This window comes from Neolamprologus multifasciatus, chromosome 23 (assembly GCF_963576455.1).
Source record: "Neolamprologus multifasciatus chromosome 23, fNeoMul1.2, whole genome shotgun sequence".
NCBI classification, from domain to species: Eukaryota; Metazoa; Chordata; class Actinopteri; order Cichliformes; family Cichlidae; genus Neolamprologus; species Neolamprologus multifasciatus.
This window is the reverse complement of record NC_140460.1, coordinates 1,780,778-1,796,921: the sequence shown is the minus strand read 5'-3', so window position 1 is coordinate 1,796,921 and position 16,144 is coordinate 1,780,778. Positions and strand designations below refer to the sequence as shown.

Sequence of the window (16,144 nt, the reverse complement as noted above, 5' to 3'; positions counted from 1 at the left end):
ACACACAAAATATTTTATTTTATGTGCTGGAATGTGCAGAAAATAGGTTTAAATGTTAAACTAATTTCTTCCAGTCAGAGAATGTTGCAGATAATTAAATGTTTGCTTGATGCATAAAGTTAAAAGATTAAAACTAATAAAACAAGTTTTAAAAAGAGACTTTTCCATTTGATTACAGTTTGTATGATGATTATGTAGAAAAAGTAGAATTGGGCTGAAAGATCTATCACTTTATCACCTATTCAGGTTGTAAATCGTGTTTTTAAAAAGTAACTAAGTAACTAAGTAATTAATTACTTTTGACAATAGTAATCAGTAAAGTAATGGGATTACTTTTTTGGGGAAGTAATCAGTAATTAGTAACTGATTACTTTTTCAAGTAACTTGACCAACACTGCTGTTGAGTGCCTGATCATCTTTATAGATGAGTGAGAGCTGCAGCTTCTTCCTCAATTTGCTGTCTGCGACATCTCACAGGTAGAAAACTTCGCTCTGAAGAAATGTTTCTGACTGTCATTTCATGACGATGCATAACACGTCGCAGAGCCTCGTAATTGATGAACTCTGTAAATGCCACAGGTTTGCTTCCTTCAGTGTTTGGAGATGACACACTGCTGCGCGTTGTGTTAGCAACAGTTGCACAGGAATATTTACTGACAGCATTTTGTGTTGTTGCATTTTAAGATGATTTCATATTAAATATTGAAGTTAAGTGGCACAGGTAACGAAACAAACAGCTAAGTGGATTTAACCCTTTAAAGCCTGAACCATGAAATAATTTAGAGAAAATGTTAATTTGCATATATGATTTTAAATGTTTATCATATTGTTGGCAGTTTTGCAATTTTTAGTTTTGCTTATTTTGCTTTTTGTCCGAAAAAACAAAACATAATACAGAAATCTCCAAAATGTACTAAAACTCATGAATCAAATACTTTGGTTTTAAAGGGTTAAATCCAAGTGCATCGCTACATTTGACTGGACCAGTTTTTGCATAATGTCATGAATTATTCTACTCATGCTACGCTGACAGCAATCATGTGTTTTTCACATTCACAGCCTGAATGCATGAATATTCTGCAGCTGTTAGCTGTTTAATTTAATGAATTGTTTGCTTTTAAAGACTGAAACCTCTAAAAACAAACCCCTTGGTCTTCATTTAAGACTGAGAAAATGCCAGATGCATAAAACCACTGCCACTTAAAGCCAAATTAAACTACTTATTCCTCCATTTAATTATTGGCTTTTGGGTTTACAAGGTGCGCTTGAATGCACCGTTAATTTAACAGAGTATTTTGAGAATTGGCTGCTTGAAATCCAATGAGCTCAAGCCCAGATAATCCAGGCATTACTTACTGTGAGGTTGTCTGGCAACTAGAGGAGACTCTGAAACACGAGAGTGCAATTGACCTTCTAATCAAACTCTCTGCAGTCGTGCTGCACTATTATTCCCCCGTCACACAGACATGATACAATAGTCCACGTAAGAGACAGCAACTTACGGGTTGTCAGGTTTGAAGATGAACATACTGTCTGGGATCACAGAGTTGGCCGGCTGCGTCTCTTCTGATTCCTCCTTCTCTGACTTGCACTGTTCGGGGTCCTTACTGTTGACTGCAGGAGGTCAAGAGAAGGAGATTCTGTTTTTATCACAGTCTGCCCACTAGGACAGCATTAGCCTCAGAAAGCCAACCTAAAAACTGAAAGCTCAGTTTTCTGTGGGGACTTTTAACCAGAAAAATCCAGCGAGAGGTGATGAAGTCTAGCAGCGGTAAGCTGTGAACTGTGGGGCCTGGCTTAGGTGATGACATGACTCACTGTTTCCTAGAATGCTTTATCTCTGTAATAGATATGAGATCAAGCACGTCCCTATAACTGCATCCTTACTCAGAGCTTTACTAGAACATTTCAAAAATGCTTTTTTGAGTTTATAATAGCTGCAGATCATCCACCTGTGAGAATGGAAACCAGTCCCACGTAAACGATCACTGATGAGCTTTCAGACGAGGCTGCAAATACCAGCAGCCTCGTCACAAGTCATTAGAGAAAACAAGAAATTACCTGAAAATCACAAATCTACATTTGGTCCATTACCTTTGATTGTGGAGAGCTCGAGCGATGACTGCACATTGGGCACTTCGATGATCACACTGGAGCTCAGCTGAGATTTATCCCGTTCCTGCTGCAGCTCTGTTTCTTCTTTGTTGTCCTCTGGGACGGCAGGCGCAGGCGGCTCTGAAGGCTGAGGAGGTTCTTCTTGCTTCTGGGGACACTGATCACCAGCGTGGCTCTGGTTATCTGCTGGAGCGCTGTCCCCTTCTGCACTCTTATCACTCAGTCTGGAGATGGAGAGAGGAACACGTTACCGGACAGATGTGAGCAGCAGCTGTCCTGCTGTGACACGCTCGCAGCAGGACAGCTGCTGCTGGGTGGCGAATCTATCGACTCCAAAGCTGGAGAAGAAATAAAAGTTTGAGTATAAAAGACATAAGAAGAGATTAGAGTAGTACAGTTCAGTCACTGGTCACTAGGGCTGCCACGATTAGTCGACTAGTCACGATTACGTCGACTATCAAAATCGTCGACGACTGATTTAATAGTCGACGTGTCGTTTGAAGCTTTGTAAGATCCCAAAAGACGCAGGAATAAGTAGTAGGATTTAAGAGTGTAATAACGGACTGAAACAGAAGATGGCAGCACTGCATGTACAAGGATGCCAGCTGCCGTTAAACCCCGAAGAAGAAGAAGAAGAAGAAACTGTGTCCCAGAATTCATAGCGCAGCCCAGCTCAGTTTCCAACAATGGCGGCAGCTAGTTAGTTTTAATATTACTCTTATTATTCTTTCTGGGTCACAAAATAAACGTTTAGCATATTTTCAGGCGAGAATGTAGCTGTGTAAACCTCAAATATCTGCTCAGTTTATCAAGACACCACATATTTTCAAAAGCGCTCCGACATTTTCGGAGACATCTGTTAAACACTAGCTCGATAGCTAGCCGGGGGCTAGGCTCACCGGACTCCCGGCAAATCGTTTTCAAACCCACCGCTGTCTTTTGCTACTCAGGTTAAACATGATATATAAGTCACTTAGATAACTTAAAATGTTATTGTTTGGCTTTTTTTTTTTTGTATTTTATTTGTTCCTGAGTAAATCGGTTTGGCTGAGATTAAAGTTATAGTTTTTACACAGCTGAATAAACGTCAAGCAGACAGCTGATGATCAGAAGTGTGAGATGCTGGAGAATTTACTCCGGTGTCCTGTTATATTTTAGATAGCAAGGAGTTTATTAAACTTCACCAAAACAATCTGCAAACTTCATTAAAATTTAATAAACTATCATCTTGTCTTTATTTTTAGTTGGCACATACTTTAAACACTTACAGCTGTAAGCTAATGATAGTTATATAAGAGCAGATGCTGCTGGTGCAATAAGCTTGTATGTTTTACGTCCAATGGATGATGATCTGATTAGTCGACTAATCGCAAAAATAATCGGTGACTAGTCGACTATCAAAATAATCGTCTGTGGCAGCCCTACTGGTCACACAAATAAGAGTTTTACAAATGAAGACTTAAAGGAAACATACTGAGCTCAATTAAAACAGCAGTTTAAAGCCAAGTGTGAAATGTTGACCTCGGTCCTTTCAACATCTCTGACGTGGCATGAAATGACCAAAAACCATGACAGATTAGATCGTCTCTTGCATCTTGTTTGCCAGATCGTTTGTCAGCTTTGCTGACATGGATGGAGAATAGGGAGATAATTTTATGTACAGGTGCCAATGAATGGTTGATGAAAGGACCTTAAGCTGTGGCATGCTAGTTCAAACAACTGCAAATCCACACTTTGGTCAATGATTCCTCGCAGAAACGTTAGATTTATCTTTTGGAAACTAATATTAGATTAAATTAGGTTTGAATTTCATTAAAATGGTCAAAGGTGCATGAAAGAAAAAAGCTATTAATTTGTTATCTTATTAGAAGTTTTTTCTCCATTGGGTATTGGGATTAAAATGTGATCTCCTGTTGGGATGGCATCCTTCCTTTCCATTTGATCACTCCATCGCCCTCAAACTTTATCTGCCAAACAACCTCAGCTACTAAAAAGACATGTTTGTGTCTCACCTGCTCTCCTCATGCTTGGAGACGTCTCCCTCTTTGTTTTTAGCGTCTTCTGCTTTCCCAGGGTTACTCTTCTTGTCCCCGACGACAGAGCAGCTCGCCACCTGGCCTCCGTTTGCAGGAGAAGACCCCTGACTTCTGGTCCTGGTCTGATGGTCATAGTGATACAAGTCCTTACCGCCCCTGTTTCCACCACGACCTCCCATGTCTGGAGTCAGTGCCTCCCCGTTATCTGGCGGTCTGAACTTCTTTACTGCCCTGTGTTGACGCTCACCGTTCAATCTGGGGCTGAGACCATCACTGACGTGTTTGTGACTCTGATTAACATCCAGGTTTTTGCTCTGAGGCATGGGCACTGAATCAGGCGGCTCTGGTATGATCCTGAACACAGAATCAGTGGGATCCGCTGATTCTGGCTCCACTGATTCGGGTATGTCACCAGACGGAGCTGCATCCAGTGGCGCATCCACAGATATGGAGGAGCCTGAAGGCTGGGTCTTGGCTGGGGAGGCTAGGGGATCTGTCAGATGCTTTATACTCCCTGACGGTGTTTGCACGGCCTTGCGGTGCAGCGAAAGCGGACGTACGTGAGCCTGGCTCGAGGCAGGAGGACCGTCTTTGTCTTCGGCGGGGCTACTGAACAGGATCTCTCGGCTGGACATCTGGCGGTGTCTCCGCAGCTGGCTGGTCCTCTGCTCCCACACTGACATGGTCATCCTCTTTCCTCTCTCTCTCCTGGACATGAAAGAGTTAGAGGGGTTGAGTGGTGGGGGTGGGCGGCCCTCCCTGACACTGCCATGGGCCTCCTCCAGGGAGCAGGCATAGGTAGGCCTGCTGCGGTGAATGGCTCGTTTCCTGTACAGATAGGGCCGCCTCCTGCGGCTTCCCCTGGAAAAAGGAAAATGAGGTATGATGTCAGCATATGTAGACAGAAAGCATTAAGCAGATTTAAAATAAAGTTTCTTTAAGCATTTGTGCTGAAATGGTTTTATTTTAGCGTCTTAATGTATAGATCTATGTCTGTCATGGGTGATTTGATTTGATTGAAACTTCATTTTTTAATTTTTGATTTATGAAATGTATGTTTGCAGTCAAAACATGTACATCACATTAACATCACAGCACAGTGCGAGTGCTTGGGGTTGATGTTCGAGTGATTTACCAGCTACAAAGAGAAACTTCATCCAACATGAAGCAACTTTTTGGTTTTTCGATGAAGATGTTGGGTGAAAAAATAAGCCAGGAATTGTTGTGCGACTTGAAAAACAAAAATGCTAAGATGCAAAACGATGTCAGTGGAATAAGTCTTAGAAAGAAATGTAGCTTCAAATGATGCTGGAGAGTCGGAAGGTACAGGACAGAGCACGGACAGAACAGCACACAGGATGAGTCTACGAGTGAGAGATTCAGAGAGTTGAACAGACAGCGTTACTTACTGGAGCGTGGACTCTTGTGTGATCCGTGTTATCAATGAGCGATTGGTTGAAAACAAGACATTAGTGCTTTGTAAGCAGAGACAAAACAGGCCAGGAGACACACAACAAACTGGCGCTTCGCACAAAGACGCGGCCGTGAAAACAACTATCCAGACTGTTCGTGCCATTTACCAGCTGCTGTGAATTTATTATTCATAGCTGGAGGGAAGAAACTATTTTCTGAATTCTGCACACATAAATAAAATGAAATATTAATGCCGCATTTATTCCCACGTTGCTTTGAAAAAAATATTCTGAATGAGATTAAATGGATGCTTTGGTGTGTGTCTCCGCTGGAGCCGAGCAGCACATCGACAAACAAGATGGTAACAGTATCAGAAACAATTAAACAACATTAATAAACATTAACAGTAAGCACAACATAGATAAAAAAGACATCTTGAAATGTTACACAGTCTGAGCTACGGTATGAGGACAGGTAGAAAACACAGAGATGGCTCCGTCAGCAGACAAAGAGTACATTTCCAGACACCCTTTGAACAAAACCAGCACATTGGGATGCAGCTCTGAACACGACTGCCACTTCAGAGCACTCACAGATTAGCATTCATGCTAGTGGAGCTAACGGGGGAATTCGAGTGCCGAGCTTCTAAATATTAGCTTGAAAACACTGAGGAGTGTTTGAGAGTGGGATTAAAGACTTCCCGGTGAAAGAAAAACTGAGCACGCACCAAAATGTTCCATTCTGGGTGAGTGTGCGTGCATATCTTTCTGTTTTTCTTCCTTTGATCATGCTGACCAGAAGCATGCGTTTCCCAAGATGACACAATAATCAACCTCCAGCGTCTTGCACTCTTTTAACTTAGGAAATGCTGCCATGCAAAAACTTTCTTCGGGGCTAGCAGGGGCAGGCACGCTACAGTTTCACTGCTGACATCAGAGATGAGACCCGAAACCCTTAAAGTTCAAAGTGTCCTCTGTCAAGTTGACCCTACGGGCTCTGATAAGAACCCGGACCCTCGTCTGGTTCAAGTGAAGTTAATACTCAGCAATTTTCTTCTGTTTTGTTTTAATCTTTGTTTTCTTCATCAAGAACCTTTAACAAAAAGGGCAAGGTCTCAAGAATGAAAGACAGAGACAGAATAAATAAAGTCATTTATGTTAATGTTCTGTGTTCCCATAGAATCGTCTTCATGCCCATGCAACAAACCGCTTGGTTCTCGATACATAGCGTGCATACAGAGCAGGACGCCCCCACCTGTGTTCATGCACATGCACTTCCACCAACTATGTCAAAGCAATGTTCAATCACTTCCCAAGGACAAACAACAAAAGCATCTATTCTGAAAGCTGGAGACCTGGACACTGAGAAAATAAGGTCACATCATTTTATTAATAACATTTTCCAGTGAAAACATCTGCTTTGCAGAGGCACAGGCGTGTATTACTGTAATGGACACACCACCCTTAATTTGGATCCTAAGTACTCCTGTTTCCATAACAACTATGTCAGCACCTCCCACCCCGGAGTGGAGCCAGTAACCATGGAGACATAGACTTCAATTAGGAGCAAATTACAGAGCAGGGGTCAGGCAGAGGATAGATAGTAGACCTTTCTGCACCTAAAACCGATTCACTCGACAACCTCTAAGTGATGTTTAACTTTTACGAGCCAGCACTGAGAGACACTCGATTTAGTCATCGCTTGTACTGATGGCACATCTAACTGTTCTACATTCTGTAGTTTTATTAGTAAGCCAAAATCTATTGCACCACATGGAAGACTCGACACACTTCTTGTCTGAAGAAGGGAACAAGAGGGAGGACGAGATAGAGCGAGGGAGGAGAGAAGGTCAGGCAGGAGAGGCTGCATACAGCACTTACTCTGAGGACATGAAGGAGGACAATGGTCCAACCTCCTTCGCCTTCTGCAGAGCATGCTTCTGGTTGAACGCTGCCTCTGCTTCCTCTTCATCCTGATCAAAAGAAGAGAAGATGAAATGAACAGCTGTAACATCTGTAATTTTAAATAATGGAATTAAATCAGACAGCGAAAAAGAAAGGGGGGAGATTTTTAAAACTACTCAGCATTAATAAAGGGAGCTGGATTAAATTAAGCTTTTTTGTTTTTCATGTTTTATTACCTTTGTTAGCTCTTGTGCATTGGCAAGGTTATCCACAGCAATGGCCAAGAAGACATTAAGCAAAGTGTCTGGTTTCACCTGTGTTAAGGACTAACAGATTAACTTTTTGTTAAGAGACAGATGCGCCACAGTACTGCAGACTGACATCATTAGAACCACGTTGCACCTGTGCAACAGCACAAAAATGTTCAAGGTCTGACAACAATGACCATCAATGAGGGATGACTGTTGGCGCCAGATGGGTTGTTGGATGATTTTACAATTTGCTGATCTACTGAGATTTTCCTCCACAAACATCTCTGAGGGTTTACAGAGAATGGTCCCAAAAAATAAAAGACCTGAAAATATGCAGCGAGCAGCAGCTATCTGGGGAAAATGCCTTCTGACAGTAATACCAGTGGTCAGAGGACAATGGCCAGATTGCTTTGTGCAGTTACTCAAATAAGCACTTGCTCCAATCAAGGTAAATGCATCTGTGAACACACGGCATTGAACGCTGAAACAGATGGGCTACAACAGCAAAGACCACGCCTGTCAGTTAAAAGCAGGAAATTGAGGCTACGATTTTGCATGGGCTCCCAAAACTGGACAACAGAAAATTGGAAAAACATTTCCTGGTTTGACGAGTCTTGATTTCTGCTGAGACATTTGGATGGTGAGGACAAAACACAAACAACATTAAAGCATGGATGGATCCTTCCTTCTGTTAGTGGCTCAGGAAGGTGATGCAATGGTATGGTGGATATTTTCTTTATTAGTACCAACTGAGCATCATTTAACACCTAACTTAGTATTGCTGCTAACCACCTCTTTACAGTGTACCCATCTACTCGAGGCTGATTCCAGTAGGTTAATGCACCAAGTCACAAAGCTCAAATCATCTCAAACTGGTTTCTTGAACATTAAAATGAGTCCAAATGACCTCCACAGTACTAAGATCTCGATCCTTTTGGGGTATGGTGGGACAGTTTTGCATTATGGATGTGCTACCAAGAAATCTGCAACAACTGTGTGGCGCTATCATGTCAATAAGGGGCAAAATCTCATGAGAAATGTTTCTATCACCTTGTTGAATCCATGTCACCAATAAGACAAATAAGTTTTGAAGGCAAAAGGGCCAAACCAGCACTTGAAAGGAGTACCTAATGAAAGATCCAGTGAGTGTAGGTTTGGTTGAGACCAAATGATGTATATAGTTCGTTATATATATAATAGTTCTTTACTTTTAATCACTTTCTAGTTAGCTGCAGGTAGCTTTTGTCCATTTGGTAAAAGAGAAATTTCCAAAAATGTAAAAAGCTTCCTCCTCCTATAGACAAAGGACAACTAGAAGGAGTCCATGAAGGACATCGAGCAGACGGTCAATGTTATTGATCTGTCTGCTTCACATGTCTGTTTGTATACAGTGTCTTCCACTCTCTTAATTAGAATTCAAGAATCTAACACAAATCGATATGTTAAGCTTTACAAATGAGATCAAACGGGAGAGTGAACAATGGAAACAATGGCTACAATTAAGAAACATTAGAATAAACCTGCGTTACATAATAACAGCAGGCTGTCTGTTATTTTTAGCATGAAGGATACAGTTTCCAAAAAGGGTGAGAACTATAAAGTAGACAGAAGACCACATGCCAGACTTTACTCCACCTTGGGAGCGAATACCGTTGTACATCACCTCGTTCCAGTCCTCTCCGGTAAGGATCTGTGAAAACACACCCACAGCAGCATGCAGCCATGCAGAGCTTTGCTGATGAATCACCTCTAGGTCCACATTTATCAAAATGTATACTTAAAAGTAATTTTCCTATATATTTTGATTAATAGTAATAAAGAAATGTGTCAGGATCATTTGCAGACCTGAAAGACGGTCATGATAGCTGCAGGGAAAGTGTCAAAGTTTGTCGGAGTGTAGTCTTCAAAGATGAACCTGTAAAAAATAAGTGACATTTATAATCAAGTACTCTGATACTGATACATTTATCCCCATGTCTGCCCAAATTTTAATTTGGACCTTTGGGATGTTACATTACTTTTAGACCATTGTGTGAAACTGTGTGACAATCAGTGAATAATTCTCCCACTAAACCTTCCCTCACCTCGCCCCGAACTGAGCCTGGTCTGCTGGAGGTTTCTTCCTGTTAAAAGGGAGTTCTTCCCTCCCGCTGTCGCCAAGTGCTTGCTCACAGGGGGTTGTGTCCCTATTGGGGTTTTCTCAGAATTATTGTTTACCTTACAATATAAAACGACTCTGGGTGGCTGGTATTATGATTTGGTGCAAAAACAAAACAAAACAAAAACCGTATGTGGCGGGGCGTGGCCTGCGGTGCCGTGCAGAGGAGGCGGACGCACCTGCGGCATCTGCAATCAAGCCCCGCCGAATTAAATATTGTACTGGGTCCTGTGGTTGGCGTTGTTGTTGTGGTCGTTATGTTGAGCTGTCAGTGGGAGAGCTGCAGCCCTGGGTGCGGATGTACAGCAACCGTGAAAGTGTTAATATAGTATGCTGCAAAGCATGAACGTGCACCACGGTCTGCCGTGGTCGTTTACATTGGTGCCGAAACCCAGGTGGCGCTCTTCCTGCTGGCAACGCACCTCCGCCGCCTGCTCCCGCTGGGCGGCCGCCATTTCGGCCACCCTGTGGGCCAGCTCCTCCATTCCCTGGCTCCGATAAGGACCCGCCATGCCGCCTCCTGCGTTTAATTCGGCGGGGCGTGATTGCAGATGCCGTGCAGGTGCGTCCGCCTCTTCTGCACGGCACCGCAGGCCACGCCACGCCACACCGGAATTAAACTGTCCTTAATTTTGACAGGATGTTTGAGCCAAATTGAAAGAAATTTCCACCAGGCACTCCTAAGACATTGCAATCACAATCATAGTGAAGTCAGATGAATAACTCGAAAACGTGAATGAATCTAGCCATAACAGCTGCCTGTGCAGAAGCATAAAAATCAGTCTACAAATGACAATTCAACGTATGACAGTCTGGCTAACAGACTTTTATGTTTCATCACAAGGACATGCTCGTCTACCTCAGCCAGCTTTTCATGAGGAAAAAGCTTGTGGCAAAGGGCCTTTGACTCAGGGGGACACCAGAAACAATAGCTGTGTGTGTGTGTGTGTGTCAAATGTAGAGTCTAAAATCTCTACTGAGCTCACACAGTGTCTTGGTATAATAAAAACACCTGTGAACAGGAGCATCTATTGCATTTATTGTCTTCTCAGTTCAGTAAATACGAATCTACTACACCCTGAAGTCTGCTTCATCCTTATTATTATGTTTGTGAACGTGAATTTACTTGAACTGAATTACTACAAAATGTGAATTTTACTTAAAGAGGTTCTATTATTCTCATTTTCAACTCCATATCTTTGTTCTTGAGCTCGGCCACAGCTGCTTTGCATGGGATGATCTGATATCGTCGTGTTGGTGTTGTTCCCAGATCATCATGAAAATGTTGTTCCAGGTTCAACATTGCAAGTGACCAATCACATTATTGTGACGTTATTCTTTTGCGCACCAACCCATTCGTGCATTTATGAAATTCCAATGTTGCAAGGACAATATCAATTCTGCTTAGCGTTTATTAAAGGGTCAGGGTCAGGATTAGGGTCCGTTGATCGGCGGACAAAGGCGGTTTCTCGCAGCTTAAGTACAGTTTTTTGTTTTACGCCGGTTTTTCCCGAAGTCGCAAAAGTATGACATCACAACATTCTGATTGGTCACTTGCAATGTTGATCCTGGAACAACCTTTAGTATGATGATCTGGGAACAACACCAACACGAGGATATCAGATCGTGCGCTTTGCATGATTCACTGCTCAAAAATGATCCTCGTTATCTTCTGATGGGACATGACGCAGCCGGTCTGCTGATCCACAGCCTGAAGCAAGCTATTCTAGTTCCTCTCCCTTAAGCCATCTTTCGTCTCATTGGCCGCCCCTCACAAACAAGGTTCAACAGCAGATGATTGAAATGGCTATGACGTCAGAAAGCTCCATGATTGGTAAAAAACAACGGTCCGAAACAGACTGTTTATAGCAGTCTGAAGGCTTATCTCTGGTCTCAGAGGGATCACTGTAAAATAAGCTTCATTTTAGAAACTCCTGCCATGTTTAATATGAGCTTCTATCCTTTAAAAGTATATAAATGACAGATCACGAGAAGAAGTTTTATAGGACAGCTTTAAACAAATCTATGAATCTATGTGGAGTCTTACCTTCCACCGAAGAGCTGCATGCCAAGGAGGGCAAAGACAACGATGAAGAGAAAGAGAAGGAAGATGAGGGAGATGATGGACTTCATGGAGTTCATCAGAGAGATGACCAGGTTCCTCAAAGACGCCCAGTACCTTGAAAGCAATCAAACACCACATCAGTGTAAAGGAGATAAAAAAGCACAGGTTTTGGATTCAGGTTTGTGCCGTCTATCAGCCCATTAACGAGAACTTAAAGGGAAACATTTAAATCTAAAGAATATGTTTACAGCTGTTGTTGGAGAATGAAAAATAATGTGAAATAAATTATAAGCATATGAGAACAAAGCCTCTCTGTTTCTCCAGAGGAAACTGCAAAACTAAATTTCATAAATAACCACAAGTGTCGTCTCTTTTGTCAGTGTTGTTTGGGTTTGAAAAATACCAGTTTGAATGAAAAAAGAAAAAGCATCACACAGTTTAAGAGGCTCCTCGTCCATGCTAGAGGCTCAAAGTGCAAAAGAAACCCTGAAACAAAACTTGCTCGAGAGGGGTTGAGTTTATATAGAGTAAGATCGATTAGGAAAGCGCACAGAGATGCATCGTGGGTAATACAGGTGTATCATTTTAACAAGGATGATGATGGAGTGGAGTAAAGAAACTAAACTCGGATTATAAACTGTCTACTGTTAGCTCAGTGTTATTATAGAAACGATGACATCACACTATCAAACATATGGGTACCAGGTGGTTTGCTCTGTAGTTTAACATACAAGGGACTAGGGCTGGGCCATATCATACCGTTCACTGTAACACCGGTATAATGTTGGGCAACGATAAGAAAATGAAATATCGCGACAGAATATGGGTAAAACGCGCATGCGCAGTGCCTTTGTTTTCATACCACACGGCGGAAAAAGCATCGCAGCGACGGAGAATGAGAAGGGCGAAAGCGGATCGTTGAATGAAACAGATGAACCAGAACTGGTTTGTAAAAATGCTGCAACTTCAGTGGTGTAACTGGTTTAGCTTTCGTCAGATACACAACAAAGCACTATTTTTGGTAGCGCATGCTAGCGGCCCGTCGTTATTACCGTGTTGTTTGGAAAACACGGTGCACTTAAAATCAATCCTTTGATTTTTCTGAAAGTCGACAGAGCCCCTTATAATCCCGTGTGCCTTATGTTTGAACTCTGGTTGTGTTTACTGACCTCGAAACGATTTTATGTGCACGGGGCTCGAAAATCTGTCAAATGTTTTAGTACGACTTTGCTAAGCTACGAAGCCGCACCGCTTGATGGATTGTCGGAGCATTACGGCTATCGTAGGCGGAGCCTCGCGGAGTGATACGTACTGTGCTTCAACATAATATTACCGTATTGTGTGTGTATAACCTCGTTTTAAGTTTTGTGGATATTATACATGGTTATGCTGAGGATATGTTTCCACTGGAAATGCCTTTTGGTTAAACTGTCAGCAAGGAATTTGCACTGTTAATTTTTATATAACTTTAATGCACATAAAAAAAACAGCTGCTTGTTTAAGTGAAAATACATTGATGGGTTGTTTTTTTTTTTTGCATTAATAAAGTTGAGGAGTTGTAAAGTATTTTGTCTAGTGTCAATTATATTGTTATCGCAAATTTTCAAATGTATATTGTGATAAATATTTTTGGTCATATCGCCCTGCTCTACAAGGGACCCACATGTTACTAATACTGCTAGTCTTTGGTCAACAGGGAAATGCAAATAATATAAAATCTCAACAGATGGCGACGAGTGAGGAAAGCTGCAGGACTAACTTGGTGATCTTGAAGATCCTCAGCAGACGCAGTGCACGCAGGACGCTGATGCCAAAGGAAGTGCCAGGCCTGAAGAAACCCCACAGCACTTCAAAGATGCTGCCAACAATGACCTAAAGAGACATGCAGGCAAGTTACAGCGAGTTTACAAAGAGCAGCGTATTGATCAAAAAAAGGACAAGTGGACAGATGTTACGGTCATGAAGAGGAGAAGAGGAGAGGCAAACACGGTGCAGAGACAGACGTGGAGAGAGGACAGTTTAAAAACGCAAGCATCTGAATTTTCTTAGACACAAATAGAGGGAGGCGGAGTACTGACGCTGCAATCGAAGCAGTTGAAGGAGGAGTGGAAATAAAGACGTGGGCCCAAGCTGTACATCTTAAGGAGCATCTCAGTCAGGAACAGAGCGAGGAACAGAAACTCTGCATAGTCTGGAAACGTAAATAACAAAGTTCTGTCAATCAGCGATCTCCACCACCGAATGCAATGACTGAGAAGATTTAATTAACGCCCAGGTTGAATGATTAGGTTGTATTTAACTTACACTGACGGCTTCTTTTCTTGTAAATAAAACAAAGAATCCTCGTTTTGTGTTTTCTATAACTGTCACTGGCTGTGAGTGAAAGTTTGTAGTGAAGAGCTGTCGTTTTTATTAGCTACAGTCTGTTATTTTCCTCTGTTTTCTTAGTTGTAGATTTGTACGTTTTCATTATTTGGAGCAAAGTCAACCTTTGCTTTTAAAACTGGACAGTGAAAGATTTCAAGCCGGACAAATGACTGACTTCTTGAGCACGTCTCATGTTGCACAATGCTACCACAACGAGCTGTGACTCACAGAGGAAGTTGGAGAGCCATAAGGGTTGGTTATGGTGAACAATGGCTACACACAGTGTGTTGAGAGCCACGAGGCCGAGCACAGTCCAGTAGAACGTCTGTGTCTTCACCATGCGGCGGATGGAGATGCGTAGGAGACGTTCCTTACGGCGGAAATATGCCGTCGGACCTCGCTTAGTGCTCCGGATACTCGTTCTGGTCATGGGGATGCCTTTGGGGGGGACAGGGAGACAAACTGTGGTCGAATACATCCAGTGTAGCATGTTCCCACTCTGAGTCTTAGAAAAATCTGTATTTAAAACTGCAGCAGGGCTCAGCGTGCACCTGCTGGTGTTTGACTTTCTGTGCCCATATGTCGGAGCTTTTGCACACTCCCACTCACCCACAGAGGAGATGTCACCATATTGTTCCTCCCCTGGTTGCCCTTGACGCACCACATCCATGCCTCTCCTCTTGATGGTGGTGGCTCGCTTCAACACTGCAGACAGAGCAGAAATGTAAAACAGTCCCAGAACAACCTGTTCAAGCTGCACGTGTCAAATTTGAGAAATGACACTGAGGGCAGCGACACAAGGCTGATTTTGGGTGAACGTGGCCAGAAAACAGAATTAACTTTTGCTATTGTACTGAATATTTTGAGTGGAGGAATTCTTAACAACACCCCAAAACTGCCTTGTGCATAACCACCCTCATATTTAAAAAAACAACGTCCATAGTTGGACCAAGGCGTTATGCAAGTATGCAATGAAAAGAATGAAAATAAATGATGAGAAGAAGTCAAAGTGAGAGTAAAATGCATGTCAAGCTACAGTCTGTGAAGTTTCAGCTAAAAGGGCAAATTCAGCTAAATGAGACAAAAATGATCATTTAATGTTGGTGCAATGATCCAAAAAGCTGAATGCAAATCTTCGGATGCTTCTTCATCATGGCAAACCATGCTCCGAGGCTGCTTAACAGTCCATGCATTCCTCTTTTTTGAGCCGTTACCGAGTGCTCCCGTACAGCACAAGCACATACACACACACGCCGTGCAGCGCACGCATGCTGGAAGTGGACGTGATGAGCCTGTTTTGACCTTTTTCACTGATGGATGTGTTTATGATTACCTTTTCATCTCATCCTACCCCTTCACACACCTTTCCTCTGTGTTGTGATTTCTGAATCTACTTGCAGGCAATATTTGCTCGGGGACGTTTTAATAAACCACTGATCAAACGTGCACGCGCGCACGCAGACGCACACACAGCAGTGTTTTCTAATGGCAGACCAGACTCCTGCCAAAACACACACGCTCAGTCACACATGCACACAAACACATCCATACGGCTGCATTTTGAGACTGGTGGTTGCTAAGGCAACTGCTGTGCACCACCTTTCTTTTTAATCAAAGCTATAAGTGCATCTGCATTTATTGTTATCACAGCAGCTGCAGCCAGTGTGTGTTTCTGCTACAGGTTAGTGTTGCACAATTAAATGTAACCACTGTGTCTTTGCAGAAGGATTTTCTTTACTTTCTCTAAGAGTTTGTTTCTCTGCTTATTAGTGGCCGCACATGTGTGTGTTTGTGCTTGTGTGTGGTAAAGAAGTGGGTTACGCAAAGTGCAGAAG

At 42.5% G+C, this 16,144-nt stretch overlaps 1 protein-coding gene across 5 annotated transcripts in view; it reads right to left on the bottom strand.

The window, feature by feature from the left end:
• Positions 1-16,144, bottom strand: part of cacna1ea (calcium channel, voltage-dependent, R type, alpha 1E subunit a) — a 140,394-nt gene that overhangs the window by 34,183 nt on the left and 90,067 nt on the right. For 4 of the 5 annotated variants that reach the window (XM_085151266.1, XM_085151264.1, XM_085151263.1 and 1 more), the window contains 12 exons: positions 14,919-15,014; positions 14,538-14,747; positions 14,021-14,133; positions 13,702-13,814; positions 11,925-12,056; positions 9,565-9,634; positions 9,292-9,409; positions 7,705-7,772; positions 7,445-7,536; positions 4,128-5,012; positions 2,095-2,339; positions 1,503-1,614 (listed from right to left, as the gene is read on the bottom strand). In XM_085151266.1, coding sequence (XP_085007392.1) covers positions 1,503-1,614; positions 2,095-2,339; positions 4,128-5,012; positions 7,445-7,536; positions 7,705-7,772; positions 9,292-9,409; positions 9,565-9,634; positions 11,925-12,056; positions 13,702-13,814; positions 14,021-14,133; positions 14,538-14,747; positions 14,919-15,014 — 2,254 coding nt within the window. The remainder of the gene's footprint in view (positions 1-1,502; positions 1,615-2,094; positions 2,340-4,127; positions 5,013-7,444; positions 7,537-7,704; positions 7,773-9,291; positions 9,410-9,564; positions 9,635-11,924; positions 12,057-13,701; positions 13,815-14,020; positions 14,134-14,537; positions 14,748-14,918; positions 15,015-16,144) is intronic. The other variant, XM_085151267.1, reaches the window with a different exon arrangement.